Below are 18,713 nucleotides of genomic sequence, written 5' to 3'. Positions count from 1 at the left end.
ATGACTTGGATTTTGAGGCTTTTATCTTCTTTACCTGATCCCATTCTCGGAACCAACAGATCTGAGAAGGTTGTGAATAAAAGCAGGACACTGCACGATATCCTGGCCCCCTTTCTATCATCTCAACACCAAGCGAGAGAGGGGGTGAATGAGCTCCGTACTCGTCATACAATAATTCCGTGGGTTCTGATACCCGTGCTTCACTTTGGTTCCTATCTTGAGCGAAAAGTAGAGGCGTGGGCCCGAGTCTAGCTTTACAGCTGTCTGCCAGTGCCAACTGACCAAATCACTGGCTGTCACTTCACTTCACCGTCCAAGCTGTCAAGATATTCCCACTTCTTGGCACTGGCACGGCATTGTCAAAATATCTTTCACCACTGGTAAATTTTGGAAGAGTTTCTCTTACCTATATTTTGCCATTTCTCACACTCAACCTTGAAATCTCTCCCTCTCTCCAACCTCAACACCTCTCTTGGTAGTCACGATTTCTCTTGGATTTTTGATCCCCATTTTCCGATACAACAATTAATTGAGAAAGAAATAGATGAGAATATCGTGCTTCTTTTGTTAGATTCTTTTTGGGTCTGCCTTTTGGCGCCATGGAAGACGACATCGCTGTCGTGGGCATCGGCCTGCGATTTCCTGGTGATGCCTCTTCTCCCGAGGAACTGTGGAAAGTCTTGGAACGCGGAGAATCTCAGTGGAGTGAATTCCCTAAGGATCGTCTAAATATTGACGGCTATTATCATCCTGGCGGCGACCGTCAAGGAAGTGTATGTACTGGCACTCTCCGAGAGAAAGAAAAAAAAACATTGCTAACCCTGCACCTTCTCTAGATATCCTTCCGTGGCGCTCACTTCATCAAGAGCGATTTCGCTGCCTTTGACGCTTCTGTAAGTACCGATGCCGAAGAAAACATTTTTCCCTCCAAAGAAATTATTTTCTAACTTTGGTGCTTTCAGTTCTTCGCTGTTGCAGCGGAAGATGCCAAAGCTATCGACCCTCAGCAAAGAATCCTCCTTGAGGCCTCATACGAGGCACTTGAGAATGGTTGGTCTCTTCGTCGGTTTATTTGTATCAATACTAACGCATATGTCTAGCTGGAATCCGGAAAGAGGATGTTGACGGCACCGATGCTGCAGTCTACGTTGGTTCTTTCGTCAAAGGTAGGATAATCAGCTGCCTTGCTTCGACACTCGCTAATATCGACCAGACTATGAACAAGTATGCCTCCGAGACCCAGATTGGCAGCCTCAATATGCTGCCACCGGAAACGGCATCGCCATCATGGCGAACCGTATCTCATACTTTTTCAATTTGCACGGACCGAGCATGACCATTGATACCGGCTGCAGTGGCAGTCTCGTGTCTGTTCATCTTGCTGCGCAAAGTCTCCGAACAAAAGAAACATCACTGGTAAGAGCTTTCCTCACTACTAATTATTGTGGACTCTAACAACTATCCAGGCGATTGCCGCTGGTGCAGGCATGATTCTCACTCCCAACACTATGATGCCGATGACAGCTCTCAATTTCCTGAGCCCTGATGGCAAGTGCTTCACTTTTGATTCCAGAGCCAACGGATACGGAAGAGGCGAAGGTATCGGTGTCGTAGTCATGAAACGTCTATCAGATGCGCTCCGTGACAACGACACTATTCGTGCAGTCATTCGAGCCACAAAGGTCAACCAAGATGGTCATACTACCGGTAAGTGGATCAAAGTGTCACCCATTCTCCCAACCTGCTGATAGCTCTCAAAGGCATTACTCTTCCAAGCAAGGAAGCGCAAGTCGCAAACATCCATTCCGTCTACGAATCTGCAGGTCTTGACTTCAGCCAAACTGGTTACGTCGAGTGTCACGGCACTGGTACCAAAGCCGGAGACTGGCGAGAGCTTAAAGCCATATCTGAATCGCTCGGCTCTGTTCGAGGAATTGACAACCCCATCGTTGTTGGGTCACTCAAACCCAACATTGGTCATCTAGAAGGTGCCGCTGGTGTAGCTGGACTGATCAAAGGCGTTCTTACACTGGAACATGCCAAAATCCCACCCAACATCAATTTGGATAAACCCAACCCTGACATCGATTTCAAGAACTGGAAAGTCAAGGTACCGACGAAATTGCTCGACTGGCCTCTTCCCGGTCTGCGCCGTGTCAGTGTCAACTGCTTCGGTTTTGGAGGCACAAACGCCCATGTCATCATGGATGAAGCTCCTCGGTACCTATCAGCTCGTGGACTAAAGGGCAATCACAACTCCTTCGAAGCTCTGAGCTCTACTGTAGAAACCTCAAACTGCAACACAGACACCCGACCGCAACTTTTCCTCTTTTCAGCGCATGAGAGGTCTGGTGTCCAGCGTGTCATGGAATCTCACTTGCCTTACTTGAAGTCAAAGACAGGAATGGATGAGTCTTTCCTTCGCGATTACTCTTACACCCTTGGTTGTCGCCGGTCCAACCTGGAGTGGAAACATGCTGTCGTGGCGAAGTCTCTACAAGACCTCATTAGCAAGCTTCAAAACGTCAATGACTCTCACTTCAAGCGGACTTCCAGAAACAAGGAGCCCAAGGTTTGCTTCCTTTTTTCTGGTCAAGGTGCGCAATATGCCCAAATGGGAAAAGAACTCCTGTGTTTTGAGGTTTTCCGCGCTACTTTGGAATCTGCTTCTCTTTATATGAAAGACGCCCTCGGAAGTCAATTTGACCTACTCGAAGAGATACTTCAAGACCAAGCCAGGAGTCGCGTATCAGACGCTAGGATCGCCCAACCTGCCACCACAGCTATTCAGATGGCCTTGGTAGATCTTTTCAATTCATTCCATATCACACCTGACTACGTCGTCGGACATTCTTCTGGCGAGATCGCAGCGTCCTATGCGTCGGGCGCCCTTACGAAAGAGGCAGCTTGGCAGGTCGCATACTACCGTGGCTTGGCTGCATCTTCTCTTGCTTTCAAGAGACCCCCGCTTGAAGGGGCTATGATGGCGGTTGGACTATCGATTGTTGACATCAAGGGGAGCTTCAATGATAAGCAGTACCCTTGCCAAGTAGCCTGTATCAACAGTCCTCGATCAGTGACACTATCCGGGAGAAAGGAGAACATCCATTGCGCCTACAAAGAACTCACTGCAAAGGGTGTCTTTTGCCGTATCCTTCCAGTTCAGGTTGCTTATCATTCCCAGGACATGCTTTTGGTTGAGAATGAGTACAAGTCTGCCCTTGGACTTGTAAAGCCACGTGAACATCGGAAGTCTACTGCAATGCTCTCAACAGTCACTGGGGAGTACATCGACGGAAGAAAGATGGACAAAATGTATTGGGCATCAAACCTGACCCAGCCAGTCTTGTTTATGTCTGCCATCAACCATCTGCTTAGCCTATCCGCTGAAGACTGTCCTGATATCTTTATCGAGTTGAGTCCTACATCGACCTTACGCTCGCCAGTTCTCGACATCATTAATCTGACAAAGAGCAACAACCCGCCGACATTCCACTCAGCCCTTAGCCACAAACACCGCGATTCGTCTTTTCTCATGGAGACTTTGGGCGGTCTCTGGACTCGCGGTTATGAACTCGACATGGACAAGATCATCCCTCAAGGTTCCCCCGAAGATCCCTCAAAGTGCTTGGCCGATCTTCCTCCTTACCCATGGAATCACACTAAGTCATACTGGCACGAGTCTCACCTTGGTGAAGCGAATCGGTTCAGAGAGTTTCCCCGACAAGACCTCATCGGCGCTCCCACCGCCGACGCCATCTCGTTTGAGCCTCGCTGGCGTGGCTTCCTCCGCATTTCAGAAAATCCGTGGATTCAGGATCACCAAGTGCAAAAGACTATCATCTACCCGGCAGCAGGAATGGTTACTATGGCCCTACAAGGTGCAAGCCAACTAACTAAGGAGACGGAAAACCTCCTTGGGTTCGAGATTACCAACATGCGGATCGAAAAGGCAATGATTGTGCCGAATACTACACATGGACTGGAAATGGCCATGAATTTTAAGCGCCTCTCAACCTCGGGTGATCAGCACCAGGATCTCGCTTTTGACTTTTGTATCTACTCGAAGCAGCTCAACTCTCCTTGGGAACAAAATGCATCTGGCTCTATCGAGGTACGGTACAAGCGGCGACACTGGGGAGCCGCCTTTCGTCAGCACCACAAGACGTTTGAGTCGCTCAGGACTACTTGCAAGGAGTGGATCGTCCCCAGGCAGCTTTATGAGCTCCTCGATATTGTTGGCATGAATTACGGTCCTACTTTCCAGAACCTCATACAGATACTCAAGGGAGATGGCGCATGCCTCGCCAAAGTTCGCATCCCTGACACTCAGTCGAAGATGCCTGCCAAGTTTGAGTATGATCATCTCATTCACCCGGCGACCTTGGATTCAATGTTCCAGACGCCCTTTGCTGTATCATCTGAGCCTATGGTCCCGACCTTCATCAGGAGTATATTTGTCTCAGCAGCCATCTCTCGCGACCTGAGCAAGCACTTCAAGGGTTACGCCACTGCGAATCGAACGGGTGTCCGCGATGCAACCGCAGACATTGCCATGACACAATCATGTTGGGACCAACCTTCGGTAGTCATCAGCGGCCTCCACTTCACTAGTATCGCCAATTCATCTCAAGCCGCAGGGGGGTTTCTTCAGAACAGTCGCACTTTATGCACTCAGATCTCGTGGAAACAAGACATCACGTGTGCACGAGCTCCAACAGTCGAGGTTCTCGCCACGACACTTGCTCACAAGTTTCCGGGTCTATCTATTCTTCAGGTTGGCGGTAGTGCACACACTTGCCTGAAGATTCTGCATGCATTTGGTTGCCCTCAGGGCAGAACGCCTTGGTTCTCACGATACACTTTAGGGCACACTGCTGGTACCAAGCCCCTACAAAAGCCTTCTCTGATTGAGGGAACACATTACGAACATTTTGTCGAAAACCGAGCTGTTGATGGCTCGGAACCTCTGCCTAACTACGACCTGATCATTGTTTGTGTTCAAGATGATGTCGACACCACTAGGCTCCTGAAACACGTGAAACGACCTGGTTTTCTGCTGGAAAGCCTGCTACCTGGCAATTTTGACTCTGATGATAAAGAGATAATTAGCCACAGCTACCAAGACGACAATGGCGGAACCGTGAACATGGAGTTCAGCGTTCATCACCTAGACCCGGTCCACGATTGGCTTTCTGTACCCAATGTGGTTGTCCTTCTTCCCAACGAATATCCTTCAGAGGCAAGATCCTTTGCTGGAAAGCTGATTCTGGAATGTTACAATACTTTACAAATTCAGATTATGCATCTGGGTGAAGTAACGAGTCAGCCGGAAAAGCTCAAGGGCAAGATTGTCATCTCGCTTCTTGATTTTGCGACCGACAACATAGGCGCCTATGTCTACAACTGGTCTGAATCAGAGTTCAAAGATTTCCACACTATGCATAGGCTGGCCAAAAGCATCCTTTGGATCTCAAGGGGTGCTCATATGGAACCCATGAACCCCAAGGGCGCTCCTATCATTGCCCTTGCGCGCACACTCAACTCAGAGGATCCTTTGAAAATGTTTGTGACATTTGACTTGAACACGAGCACGTCACTGGACTCTCCCACAGCCCTCAATTCTGTCAATAGGATCTTTTTGCAAAGTTTTGTATGGGCTGCTGGCTCCGGTCCCCGCGAGTTGGAGTTCGCCGAGAAGGATGGAGAGATTTTTGTTCCTCGTCTCGTTCCTATTGAGCCACTCAATGACATTGTCGAGAAGGGCGTAGCGCATGATGTCTCCAAGGTGTCGTTCCATGGCTATGTACGGCACTTAAAGCTTCAAATTGCTCAGCCCGGTCTAGTTGAGAACAGCTTGGTGTTTTCTGCTGAAACACAATTCGCTCCCCAAGCTGGCGAGGTCGAGGTGATTTTCGACAGCGCCCCTCTCAGCTTTATTGACTTGGAGACTGTCATGGGAAGAAGTTTAGATTCCGACTTTGGCACTGAGATTCGCGGCAGTGTTAGACGCACGGGGTGCAACATCTCTGGGTTTATGACTGGTGATCGCGTCATTGGCCTTGTCGCTGGAGGCGCTATTCAGAGCAATGCCAACATTGACAGCCGGTTTGTCGCGAAATGGTCTTCCAAAATTCCTCTCAGTCATTGTATCAGTGCATATCATTGTCTTGTCAATATCGGACGAATTGGACGTGGAAAGTCGGTACTGATCCATGCTGGAGCCAGCACGTTTGGCCTTGCAGCTCTCGGCTTGGCTTCTCGATTGTCTGCCGATGTCTTTGTGACCATCATGGGCAGTGGTGCCGCTAGCCAGCGCGAGTTTCTTCTCAGTATTGGTATTAAGAACTCTCAAATTCTCAATGCCGACACAGATAACTTTGCTGTGATCCTTCGCGATCGTTTACAAAGGGGTGTTGACCTCGTGTATAATCCTACACAGAAACACTTTGATGCTAACATCAAGTGTGTGCGACATGGTAAGATTTCGTACATTCCGATGCCTTTATCAACATCTAACAGTTCATAGGTGGTATTATTACACAATTTTCCAACAAGTCCCCGTACCCTCCACCCGTTGAACTTGGATCGCCGACCGTCTCGATTGTCAACTTTGACTTAACCACACTAATGAAACACGACGCCGACTACGTGGCAGAGTTGATTGAGGATGTCTCCGAGTACGAAGAATACCTGGAAGAAAAGCTGGTGACGGAGGGACTTCTTGTTCAAAACATTGAACTGCCCAACATAACCGAAGCCTTCAAGCTTGTCGAAAAGAGCCCATTATTTGGACTTGTATCCGTCACCGCGGCCATTGACTCTAATACAATGGTTGAGATCCAAACTATGAATCGAACCAAGTTGCTCCACCAGACGCTGTCTCGTGAGCACACTTATATTTTGGCTGGTGGCCTTGGCGGTCTCGGCCGCAGTATTTGCGACATGCTCGTCAAGAATGGAGCTCGGAACATCGCTTTTATATCTCGATCAGGGGCATCCAGCAAATCCTCTCAGAGCTTCCTCCAAAATCTCAGGAACTTGGGCGTCAAGGCACGGGTTTACTGTGTTGATATCTGTAACATGGCCAGTCTTGAGATGATCATCCGGGAGCACATATGCGAAGAAATGCCTCCCATCAAAGGTGTTTTTCAATGCGCCGCAGTAATCAAAGACTCAATTTTTGCAAACATGACCTACTCTGACTGGATGGAGGCAGTCCGGCCAAAGGCAATGGGTTCGCACAACCTCGTACAGGCGATCTCAGACAAATCTGATGATCCATTCTTCATCTTCCTAGCCAGTTCTGCTGGAGTTATCGGTAATCGAGGTCAAGCGAACTACGCAGCTGGAAATTGTTTCGAAGATGCCCTTGCGCAAAAGTGCCGCCTTCAAGGAAAGAATGCAACGTCCATCGACCTTGGGCCTGTGCTGGGTGCCGGTATGCTTGCCGACGACACCGAAATCCTCGACATCCTGAGAGCTAGTGGGTTCTACGGTATCAGGCACGAGGATTTCCTTACCATGGTCGTGTGCGCCATTACTGGAGAGATCACACCCAGTACTTGCATGCCCGAACGTGTCATAATGGGCATCGGATCTGGTGGACTTATCCGACAAAACCAGCCAGCTGATCCCTACTGGTCTCGCACTGCACTTTATGGTTACCTCAATCTGGTTGACATGCCTCAACCTGACCTAAGCATTGTGGACGGTACAACCAAATTTGACTTGAAGTCTCTCCTGACATGCTGCACCACCATTGATGCAGCTGCCGAGATTATCACTACAGGCCTTTCACATATGCTCTCTAAAGCTATGAACATGTTGCCGGAAGAAATCGACACCGGCAAACCGCCTCATGTCTACGGAGTCGATTCTTTGGTAGCCGTCGGGGTCCGAAACTGGGTTGTCACCAACTGCAGTGTTGAGGTCTCGGTTTTTGAAGTCCTGAGTGATCAGACTGTTGCTGAGTTGGCTATAGAGATCGCGTCTCGAGGTGGTTTTGGAGTAGAGGCCAACTAGAGATGTTTTGCGATTCGGTGTATAAGGGAAGAAGGGCGACAAGCAGAACAGATGATTCTATATAGAATGTGTCAGAGATTATACCAATGTTTGTGTGCGAGTTTGGAACTAAACAGGGAACGGCTTTTGATACTTTAGACAATACCAAATAACGTCTTGTTGTTTTTGTTAATATTTCGGAATCAGAATTGAGCATGTCTTGTGCTTTATAAGGTTAACAACATCGTAAGTGAATGAATTCCGCGACATGCATTCTCTTGGAAGCAAATCCCATACCGTGCAAGCTTAATTAAAACGCATCGAAATGTCCATATCGCGACATTAAGTTAGAGGTAGAGCGGATGAAGACGTTAGGTAAGATCCTATAAATCACTAGATATCTACAAACTCAATCTTGTTCCGCGGAAGCTTAACTCTAATTCCAAAGTTTTACTTTGTACCATCTAACGATATCAGATCAAAAGGAATTGTCCATAGTTACCAGCGATAAAAAAAAACAATTCAGAATGCGTAATCTGGGAATCGAACCCAGGGCTCCCCGAAGTTACACAAATGGCAACGGAGAATTTTACCACTAAACCAATTACGCTGGTGAAGAGAGATTATCACTCGACCGAGAGTCGAAGTGAATGCGTAATCTGGGAATCGAACCCAGGGCTCCCCGATGTTACTTGAATGGCAACGGAGAATTTTACCACTAAACCAATTACGCTTTGATGGACGAGAGCCTCGTAAGAGGGGTACATGTTCTTCGGACCACGCTACCCTAGACCAACGACTTCCACTGCTCTTTTATTCATACATTGACATAAAGGCTTCACTGTTAAGCTCATATCTCTTTTTAGATTGACGATGAATGACTTATCATACTTATCATACACTGGCATAAGAATGATGGGATCTTAGCTTCATGGATTTACCACTAGCTTTCTGGAGTACATTTCCTTGTGGCAGTCTCAGAAACTATGTATAGCGCAATCATTCCTGACCTTGTTCATTCCTTCCAGCAACTTTTTGCGACTCCCATATATTCCTAGTCGCGACGGACACGTTTTCTGGATTTGGTGACTTCTGTAAGATGTCCCGTCATGTTGCGAAGAGCCCCGCCCCGCGTCCTGAGGGGAGCCAGAGTCTCGCGATTCTTGTCGTCGGCATCCCTGTCCCCGTCATTCACCTTTCCACGAGATCCAGTACGGGACTGAACACCGACTATGGCGTTGAGTTTGTCGATCTGTTTCTGCTGGTCTGAACTCATCGCTTGAAGATTCCTTATCAATGAGTCCTGCGTTCGGATTGTCTGTTCCTGTTGTCGGATCATTTGTTCGAGCTGCCGAGTCATGGGACCCCATATAGAAACTTCATCGGCCAGCTGTGAGAGAAAGGGACGTACGATACTTCCGCTATTATCCGAAGAGTTCTTGAATGTCAAGTCACCGTCGAGGGGCTCTCCATAACGCATTACCACAGCCTTTCGGATGCCATCTGCGTAGTCTCTCAACATGCTCCAACCATACACACCGATGAGAATGAACCATCTCTCATAGGTGACATTGATCCAATTGGCCTGTCCTTCCTCCTCATCATACATATGAATGCTGAGTTGGTGCTTGAATGGTTGGAATATTGACTGTGAATTGTGCTGGAACTGGCCGGTCTTGAGTAGATGAAGCAGGCTGGATCGGACGCGAGGAGGCATGCTTGATTGGTGCTGGTTGAACAGAGTGCATAGTCGAATCGCGCTGTGGCGATCAGACTCTTCTTGGGTACCCAGAGGTAGGTCTTCCATCTTCAAGTAAAGGGGCTGCTTCTCTTTTCCGCTCCAGCTGGCTTGTCGATTTTGCGATACCTAGATATACAGACTGTGTTAGTTCCTCTCCGGTTCGTCCTCTCCAATACTAACATCTGGAAAGTGGTTTTGTTCAACATCATCTTTCTGTTGAATGCGAGTCTCACCGGAGTCTTGCATGCCAACCTCTCTTTTAAGTCGAGTGTTGTCGGAGTTATTGTCTTGGCAATCTTGTTCGCGGGCTGGAGGCCAAGATGGCATACGACCTTGGAGCATATCTGCGTACCATTCTGATAGAAAACCCGAGTTAGTTTCATGTGGATTGTTGGATTGGTGCAATAGTTCTTACGAATAGCCTGCCGATGCGGCTTGCCATCTGTCTCGCCAAATAAGGGACGGTCGTCAGGAGCCACTTTGCAACCATGATCGAATCGATAGTGCTCTTCAAGCTCGAGACTGTCGTAGCGATCGGCCTGTAGCAATTAATCTCTGACCCAGTGTACAGAGTTACTAGAGGATATTCTTACACTCTTGCAGAGAACCCCAGTGACGGGGTGTCGCCATCGACAGTACACTTCGCCGGGAACAAGATGGATATGTCCACCCTAACTTGGTCAGTAGGATAACATGAGATAAAGGAAGCAAAAATTTACCTTGCTACAGCCGAGTGGTGGTAGTTTGTCGCCAGGACGAGGTTCTGAGTGGTATTCCTGGTAAGCCTGGGGCTGTCCAACATTCGCGTAAGGCGACGCCATTGTTTCTTGACTCCCTCTCGGGTTCTATAGAGAAATAAATGTACTCAGGGGAACAATCGGCTTGCGGCCGCTGGTGAAGATAAAAGGAAAAAGGAAAGGGGTGGAGTGCAAGTGCAATTAATTTAGAAGGAAGAATAACGCAGGAGTCCTGCCGCCTGCCTTGAGCGGATAAACTTCTCGAAATATGCCTGCCTAGGTACCGTAGTAGGTAGATTTGAACTCTTGCACTGACAAGAAGTGTCAATCCCACCCACAAGGGGATACACTTCGTTCTTGCAAGATTTATTCAATTCAGACATGGAAGGCTGCACTTCTACTTCTACTTCTGTTATCGTCCGGCAATCTATTCCGTGGCCCATCATCTCACCACGCCGAAAAACCCTTCTTTCTTTCATATCAGCCATCACCAATCGCACGACGGATTAGTCTTCTCCTCCGGTTAGTATGCGCTGATATCTCAAATCCCCTCTATCGATTCAATAGATCTGGTATCTGACCAGAGAGTTACCAGCCATGGAGAACATCGATTTCAATGACATCCAGTTCAGTGACATCCTTATTGGCTCGATTCAGCCGTCTGACATATACGCTGTAACCTTAACAATGAGGAGCATCTCGCAAAGTGTTCCCCGTGCCCAAGAATTGAAGGAACGGTATCGCACACTCAAGGAAACATATTCCAAGCTTGAGGAAGAAAATCGCAAACTCGTGGGCGACACTTCCGGACTCGTGGAAAGTAATCGCAAGATCATGGCCAACACTCAAGTACTCATGGAAAAAAACGTTCGCATGAGACGTACTCTTCGTCGACTCAAAATTGTGTCGTGTGCAACTCTATCCAGTGAGCGACAGACACGCGAGGTTGGAAAGGTCATTCGCATGCACCGGATGATGGGACAACTCGTCGTTTCCCCTTGCCGGAGTCATTGCCAACGCTAAACATCGGATGGAAATTGGCTCGCAATAGGTGCTTGCACAAGTTTCTATTGCAGGGTGACCTGAGTGGTAAGTACCGGGTTTGAGCCTCTACATTTTGCTCCCTCAAATTCAAAGACACTGCTAACGACATACTTCAAGGACGTCTGTGTACAGGAGAGGACAATTTGCTCGGCCCAAAGAACTAAGAAAGAAGGCTGGCTGAATAGGAACGACATGTCCATAGTAATTACCTCCGGGAAGATGCAGGGATACCGGCAGATAGGACGTCCAGGTGTTGTGCTCAAACATTACCGACAAGGCTAGGTTTTTGGGGAAAGCATCCCACCGATAACAAGGAAACGTATAAGTGGTTTAGTAGTCGCTATGGTCTGCAAAATTGAGAATTCTAAATTGAGCCTTGTCCTATGTTGCTGTGCACCAGCACGTCCATTGTTATACGTGTGGTCAATGGTGGCTTGCACTCTGCCTGCCAACACTCCCTCCACAGCCCTGCAGATATCACCCAAATAAGCTTTGTTGCTACGAAATCCCTTATCTACAATGACCTCGATTTTGATGTCATGTGTTTGTTGGTTTATAGGTATGCTGTCGCCTTACAAATACAAGTACATAGTGTACTAATGTAGCTTGGCTGCTTGGATGTAGTTCTCACAAACCTCCGGTGGGGAAGTTGGAGATGCATGCATGATGTTACCGCAGATGCTGTCATTGGATCATCGATAATACCCGACTGGAGGACTTGCATTCCTCCGGCGGGGAAAGTGACGGCCTCAAAGATTGGGTTCATTCGTTTGAGTATTTATTCTAGACTGTAGTTACAGCATTAACCGTCTGGTGCAAGCACGGCAATTGAGTGTGTCATACTCACTGCAACATAACCTGAACAAGCACAATCCCTTCATCTGGCGAGAATTGCCATCATGTTCTTTGACGACAAAACCCGCCTCCGCTACAAGTACGATGCGGAGGATGTATGGATTGAGCCATGGGGCCCCAACGCATTCCGTGTGAGAGCCACCAAGTCCGCAAAGATGTCATCTGAGGACTGGGCTCTCCAACAGCTCAAGGAAATAACACCCAAGATATCCATTTCTGAGGACTCGGCAACCATCACCAATGGCAACATCAAAGCCCGAATCTCTCGTCTCGGCAAGTTGACCATCGAGACCGCAGATGGAAAACTGCTTCTTGAAGAGTACTGCCGCAATAGAAAAGATCTCATCGATCCAAAGTGCAGTGCTCTTGAAGTTGAAGCACGCGAGTTCAAGGGTATCCTTGGTACTGAGAATTACCACTTGACCATGCGGCTCGAGAGTATCAGTCCCGATGAAAAGATATTCGGAATGGGCCAGTACCAACAGCCATGGCTTGACTTGAAGGGAATGGATCTCGAACTAGCCCATCGCAATTCTCAAGCAAGTGTTCCGTTTGCCGTGTCGTCGCTCGGATACGGACTCCTATGGAACAACCCAGCAATCGGCAGAGCCGTCTTCGGAAAGAATGTCATGTCATTTGAAGCATTCTCGACGCAGGTCCTCGACTACTGGATCGTTGCAGGAGACTCACCAGCCCAAATCGTGGAAGCGTATGCAGACGCTACAGGAAAAGTACCCCTCATGCCTGAATATGGACTTGGCTTTTGGCAGTGCAAGCTGCGATACCAGACACAAGAGGAGCTTTTGGAGGTAGCCAGGGAGTACAAGCGACGAGAAATCCCCATTGATCTGATCGTTGTCGATTTCTTCCACTGGCCCAAGCAGGGCGAATGGAAATTTGACCCCGAGTACTGGCCTGACCCTGGTAAGTCCCCTCGTATCGTGGAGCGAAACAGTGCTGACAAGACACAGATGCGATGACCAAGGAACTCAAAGATCTTGGGATCGAGCTCATGGTTTCTATCTGGCCAACCGTTGACAAGAAATCGGAAAACTATGATTATATGGTAGAACATGGTTACTTGATCCGTACGGACCGAGGTGTTCGCATTGGACTCGATTTCCAAGGCGAGACTGTTCATATCGACACCACAAACCCAGATGCCAGGAAATACTTGTGGGAAACTGTCAAGAAGAATTACTTTACCAAGGGCATCAGGACATTCTGGCTAGACGAAGCAGAGCCGGAATATGCAGCATACGACTTTGAAAACTATCGATATTTCCAGGGCTCGAATAGTTCCATAGGAAACATTTATCCTGTCGAATACGCTCGAGCATTCTACGAGGGTCAGGAGGCAGAAGGACAAAAGAACATCGTCAACCTCCTCCGCTGCGCTTGGGCCGGTAGCCAAAAGTACGGTGCCCTTGTATGGAGTGGCGATATTGCGTCGTCGTGGGGTAGCTTCCACAATCAGATTTGCGCTGGTCTCAACATGGGACTCTCCGGATTGCCCTGGTGGACAACAGATATCGGAGGCTTTCACGGAGGCGACCCCAACGATGAGAGTTTCCGGGAGCTCTTTGTACGATGGTTTCAATGGGGTACATTCTGCCCGGTGATGCGACTGCACGGCGATCGTGAACCTCGCCAGCCACAGCATGGAACAACCGGCGGAGCGACTTGCTGCAGTGGCGCCCCCAACGAGGTTTGGTCCTATGGCCCCAAGGTCTATGACATCTGCGTCAAGTACATCAAGATGCGAGAGGAACTTCGGCCATATACACGAAAGCTCATGAAGGAAGCACACGAGAAGGGAACACCGGTTATGAGGCCTCTGTTCTACGAGTTTCCAGATGATAAGAACTGCTGGAGCATCTCGACCCAGTACTTGTATGGCGACAAGTATCTTGTGTGCCCCATTCTCAAACCAGGCCAGACTAGTATTGAGGTGTATCTCCCCCAGCTTCCTCAAGGCAAGAAGTGGTCTTCCTTCGATGGTAAATCGTCTTATGATTCAGGACAGAGCGTGACAGTGGAAACTCCTTTGTCGCAGATGCCAGTTTTCGCAAGAGAAGGATAACGTGTTCCGAGTACTTGAGATCAGCGAGATATCATGCCAACCAGAGACTCCGAGGTGGCGATAGATGGGTTCATTTAATCTTAGAATAAGCCACTACCTACTGCTCTCTCACTTTGTTGCGCAGTGGTTGCATCCAATAGACTTGCTAAACCCTTAACAAAGGAGACCTCTATTCCCCATGCCTTTTTCTTATCAATTGCGTGTGACAGTAGCCTTATCCCTTCCTTTAGAATCTTTGGTGGGGCGTCAGTACTGCAAATATCTCCAACGCGCTGCATAAAACCTTTCATCTTGTGGCCAAGACGTATGTAAGTTTGAACCATTTCATCATCACATGGCCGATCCAGATGTATAAATGTTGGTTCCGGTTCTTCTTCTTCCTCATCTTCATCATACTGCGGTGTATTCCCTGCATTAGCAGGACCCTGTGGAACATGGCTCGTGAGATCCTGTCTTGGCCCTGACGCCCTAGTCTCTTGTAGAGATCCCGAATCTGTAGGCCGCGCAGTAAAAACACTGTAGGCCCATACCAGAAGAGTAGCAAGATAAATGGCATGAGGCTCTATAAAGCTGTTACTACTGTACCGCCGGATATGCCATATCAAGGCTCCGGCATGGACAATAGACAGCCTTGCCTTGTACTGATCAACATTTGCCCAACGATAAAGGTGGTTATATGCTTCCGAATAGTCCACAGTAGCATATGCTACATGGGTCGTTTCATTCCACGCTGCTGACGTCGCTACCCTTTGCAAATACTTGCAGGGCGCTAAGAGGTATAGCCTGGAGAGGTGAAGAAGAAGAATAGTTGGGTGTTCTGAGCCCCCGGCATTGGCAGCTTTACCGTTTGCTTTCCAGTGTAACATGTCAAGGCTATCGCAAGCACTATTTCTCCACCGTGTCATTATCTCGAGACTTGGTGGCCACGATTCAGCCACGGTAATTGATTCTGAACAGGGTTCGACATGAGCAACTGGAGTCCATCTGGACAATGCAGTTTCATATTGATAGGCGGCCTCTTGGGTCCTGCGACAAACGGCGTAAATCATTACAATATTTCCGAATTCAGTCAAACGTTCTGGTTGTCGTTTTTCCATGTAAAGAAGATGGAGTGCCTCCAGTACTGTTGCTGTCACAGAAATGTCGAGTTAGTGGCAAGTCGACATTATTTGGGATTTTGCGACCCTTATGACTAACCTTGGCGACAGCCATTGCCGTTGATGCTCTCCCATGTCGGCTCATCCCAAATCCCTTCTTGACATGGAAGCGCGGTCTTGACTTCGTGGAGTTGTAGGAGGTGTGGGCAGTCGAACTCGTATGCAACGATGGAGTCAAGAATCTAAAATATCAGAACAAGTCGAAAAGCTGGCGCATATAATAACATACCCATACCATCAATCCCGTTCGTAACTCGGATTGAGCTCGCAGCCATTCTGTGATAGATGCACCATTGCTAGATGTCGTCTCGTTATTGATTTTAGGCGGCACCCGGGACAGTAGATTCAGGCTTCTACATTGTTCAACAAGAAGAAACATTTGGCTCAGCGCACGCTCCGTTACGACCTTCTGGCCACTATGAAGCCTGTCGATCATGCTGATAATAAAGGCTTGGAGTGTTATAAAGTCCAACCGGACTCGTGACTGGGAAGAACCCGGAATCCAAGTACCATGACTGTCCTGATTACTTTTCTCAGACACCGATTGAAGCCTGTCGTCCAAGATTGCTTCCAATAGCCTAGATAAGGATAGTGACCATGTGCCTCCCAGATACTTAGCACCAACAACTGACACGGCCAGCAACAGAATCCAATTAGTAGAGTCTTGCCATATTGAGGCGCTCTTTCGTATAAAAGGATATATAACATGAAACCTTTCATAGTAGAGTCGCACAAAGCATCTGATATGCCCTATTGGGGGGATCGTGGCAGTAGTCAGGTCCTGGCTGTCAATTTCGGCGTGTCCACGAGCAACTGAGACTAACTCGGAGTAAAGCTCATTTGATACATAGTGAGAAGAGTCTGTTTGGCTGTCCACTTCGAGCGAATCCGGGGCCCCGTTACTCGATCCGGCCTCCGCTGCGTGAGATACATTGGGTTGGTTCATGTTTCGGCCTAAGAGTTGACCACCAAACGGTGCTCTTGCCATCGTTCCTTCGACATAAAGTGTCCCATCAGTTGACTTTGACACACTGGACCCGCGGAGGCTGTCTGCTCGACTGTAATGAGGGCTCTCAGCAGCCATTGGGCTTGGTGCGTAGGTTGGTCCAAGATCTGACCTGGCCATATCAACACTATTGACGTCGTTGTACTGATTTGAGATCCAGGGTGAGATGGGGTTGGGCCTAGCAAGTCCAGAGGGAAACGCATATCCCACAGGTCCAAGGCCATCGGGAACAGCCGATAGCTGACTCTCCCACATGGAAAGATACTGGCTATCACTCAGCCAGTTGATGCTGGATGCTCCCATAGTCGGTTCCGTCATGGTTCTTTCAACCGCAAAGTCACCTAGGTCGTTGATCTGAAACATAGATTCGGGCAGTGAAGTAGCGGTCATCAGACCGCCAGTAGATGTCATCGGGATAGGTTGATGCTGATTAGCAATCCACCCATGTTCACCACCATTCTCGGTTGCATTGTTCTCCATGAGTACAGAAGTGTCTTCCATCACTTCTTCTGTAACCTGGGCGCGATCACGGACTTCGATATCCTCATTCGAATTTTCTGTAGATGAACCAGTAGATTGGGTAGCTATGTTGCTTCGTTGGGCCACTGAACGAGGCTTTCGTCTTGTAGACTTGGGATAGATGCATTCCAAGTTTTTTTCTTTGCATCTTTCACATAGTAATTCTCTTGAGCAGCGACTGCGACCTGCAGCGCATTCTTTGCATGCTCTGGCCGATACTGCGTTGCGATTGACTGCACCTAAGCTGTGGGTTGCCTGATGTCTTTGTAAAACGTCTTGTCTTGTGAAAGATTTGTTGCATTGTCGGCAGCCGTATGGCTTCTCGCGTGTATGGGCTCTGACATGCCGCGCCAAGTGTTCCTGTCGCCCAAATGTCTTGGGGCAGAAATGACATTGAAATGGCATAAGCTCGTCCTGAGGAGCCATGGTGATTTAGACTAGCAGATCATGTTCGTGAAGTTGAAGTCATTGAGCGTTTATGATAATGTATAACTGCAGGAAGCTACGATTGACAGGTTCAACCTAAAGCGTGTAGGCAGGTACACACTTTTGTCATCTGCGGGGTTGCTCTTTCCATCTTCAATCTGTGTTGTGTCATTTGTTGCCTGGCTACCCAAATCGAACGCCAACACTCAATCTCTCCTGACGCGTGATAGTTTAACTCGTACGAGGTATGAGTCGTATCCTTGTTGAATACTTGTGCCGTATCCGTGTATTTTGGCGATATTCAATAACGTGCGCGCCACAAAATCTATCTACCAATGTCAGCCTTAAAGTATCATAAGAGGCCAGAAAAAGATGAAACAGCTCTATAACTAATGGTAGATGAGCATGTCTGCGGCGCCCACTACCGAATTTCGCAAAAATGTACGGAAATTACACCCAAAGTTTATAGCAACATGGGCTAGCCTCAGGGTACCAGAAGAATTGGCCGCTGAGAACATAAGAGACGAAATTAGTAGGTCATTTTATGCTATTAAAACTATAGTCTTTAGGCTAATTATTTTTGTACCCTAAGTTTAGGAGGTCAACTTTTCTGCTACCCAGTAGGTTAGGACATTTGACCTTCTATCGGAAATCATCACCACAAATTCTTCAATTCCACTATCAATTAAAGATTATTTACATGGACTAATCATTTGCAGTAGAAAATAGTTCGATAAATCCAAATTCGAAAGGAGAACAATGGTTCAACTTGTATTTAGGTCAAGTCGTTGGTTGCTTCGGCACATTGTGATCCCCTCCCCCACCGGAGCAGTTACAAGACAATGCAACCAACTTCCCGGTGGGGATCGAACAGCCTCAAACATCATTTCCACACCCTTACCCCAGGTTTCTTGAAGAAACTGACAAGGATGGCAAGCTCAGGAGTTCTCGTTCCCCGGATTCTTCCCCACAACTCTCGGATGATCATGGGAGAAAGAGAGCTTACAATGATACGCACCATGGGACGAAGGGCCAATGGCTCTACATGACAGCTGAGATATCCTGGTATAGCTCAGCTATATATATAGCCAGTGCTGCTCATTGTCTGACTGATTACCACAATGATACAATACCCCAGTAC

At 48.1% G+C, this 18,713-nt stretch overlaps 4 protein-coding genes and 2 non-coding genes across 6 annotated transcripts; 2 read left to right on the top strand and 4 right to left on the bottom strand.

Moving 5' to 3' along the window:
• Positions 1-599: 599 nt before the first annotated feature.
• On the top strand, positions 600-8,025 carry FGSG_08795 (uncharacterized protein; the record flags this gene model as incomplete). The annotated part of the gene is made up of 8 exons (XM_011321623.1): positions 600-773; positions 837-893; positions 963-1,050; positions 1,101-1,166; positions 1,214-1,416; positions 1,467-1,707; positions 1,752-6,479; positions 6,530-8,025. The coding sequence occupies 8 exons, from the start codon at positions 600-602 to the stop codon at positions 8,023-8,025; spliced, it is 7,053 nt and encodes a 2,350-aa protein (XP_011319925.1).
• A 507-nt stretch (positions 8,026-8,532) lies between these two features.
• FGSG_20697 lies at positions 8,533-8,614 on the bottom strand. The gene has a single exon. It is a non-coding gene; the product is annotated as a tRNA-Gly (tRNA).
• A 41-nt stretch (positions 8,615-8,655) lies between these two features.
• FGSG_20696 lies at positions 8,656-8,737 on the bottom strand. Its single transcript has one exon. It is a non-coding gene; the product is annotated as a tRNA-Gly (tRNA).
• Positions 8,738-9,276: 539 nt separating this feature from the next.
• On the bottom strand, positions 9,277-10,235 carry FGSG_08796 (uncharacterized protein; the record flags this gene model as incomplete). Its single annotated transcript, XM_011321622.1, has 4 exons — positions 9,277-9,282; positions 9,416-9,871; positions 9,979-10,101; positions 10,161-10,235. The coding sequence occupies 4 exons, from the start codon at positions 10,233-10,235 to the stop codon at positions 9,277-9,279; spliced, it is 660 nt and encodes a 219-aa protein (XP_011319924.1).
• Positions 10,236-12,425: 2,190 nt separating this feature from the next.
• FGSG_08797 (uncharacterized protein) lies at positions 12,426-14,464 on the top strand (the record flags this gene model as incomplete). Its single annotated transcript, XM_011321621.1, has 2 exons — positions 12,426-13,305; positions 13,353-14,464. 2 exons carry the CDS (start codon positions 12,426-12,428, stop codon positions 14,462-14,464), a joined length of 1,992 nt encoding a protein of 663 aa, XP_011319923.1.
• Positions 14,465-14,750: 286 nt separating this feature from the next.
• Positions 14,751-17,572, bottom strand: FGSG_08798 (uncharacterized protein; the record flags this gene model as incomplete). The annotated part of the gene is made up of 5 exons (XM_011321620.1): positions 14,751-14,957; positions 14,995-15,593; positions 15,662-15,803; positions 15,851-17,184; positions 17,386-17,572. 5 exons carry the CDS (start codon positions 17,570-17,572, stop codon positions 14,751-14,753), a joined length of 2,469 nt encoding a protein of 822 aa, XP_011319922.1.
• Positions 17,573-18,713: the final 1,141 nt, after the last annotated feature.

Source organism: Fusarium graminearum, chromosome 2 (assembly GCF_000240135.3).
Source record: "Fusarium graminearum PH-1 chromosome 2, whole genome shotgun sequence".
NCBI lineage: Eukaryota > Fungi > Ascomycota > Sordariomycetes > Hypocreales > Nectriaceae > Fusarium > Fusarium graminearum.
This window is presented reverse-complemented; position numbering and strand designations above follow the sequence as displayed.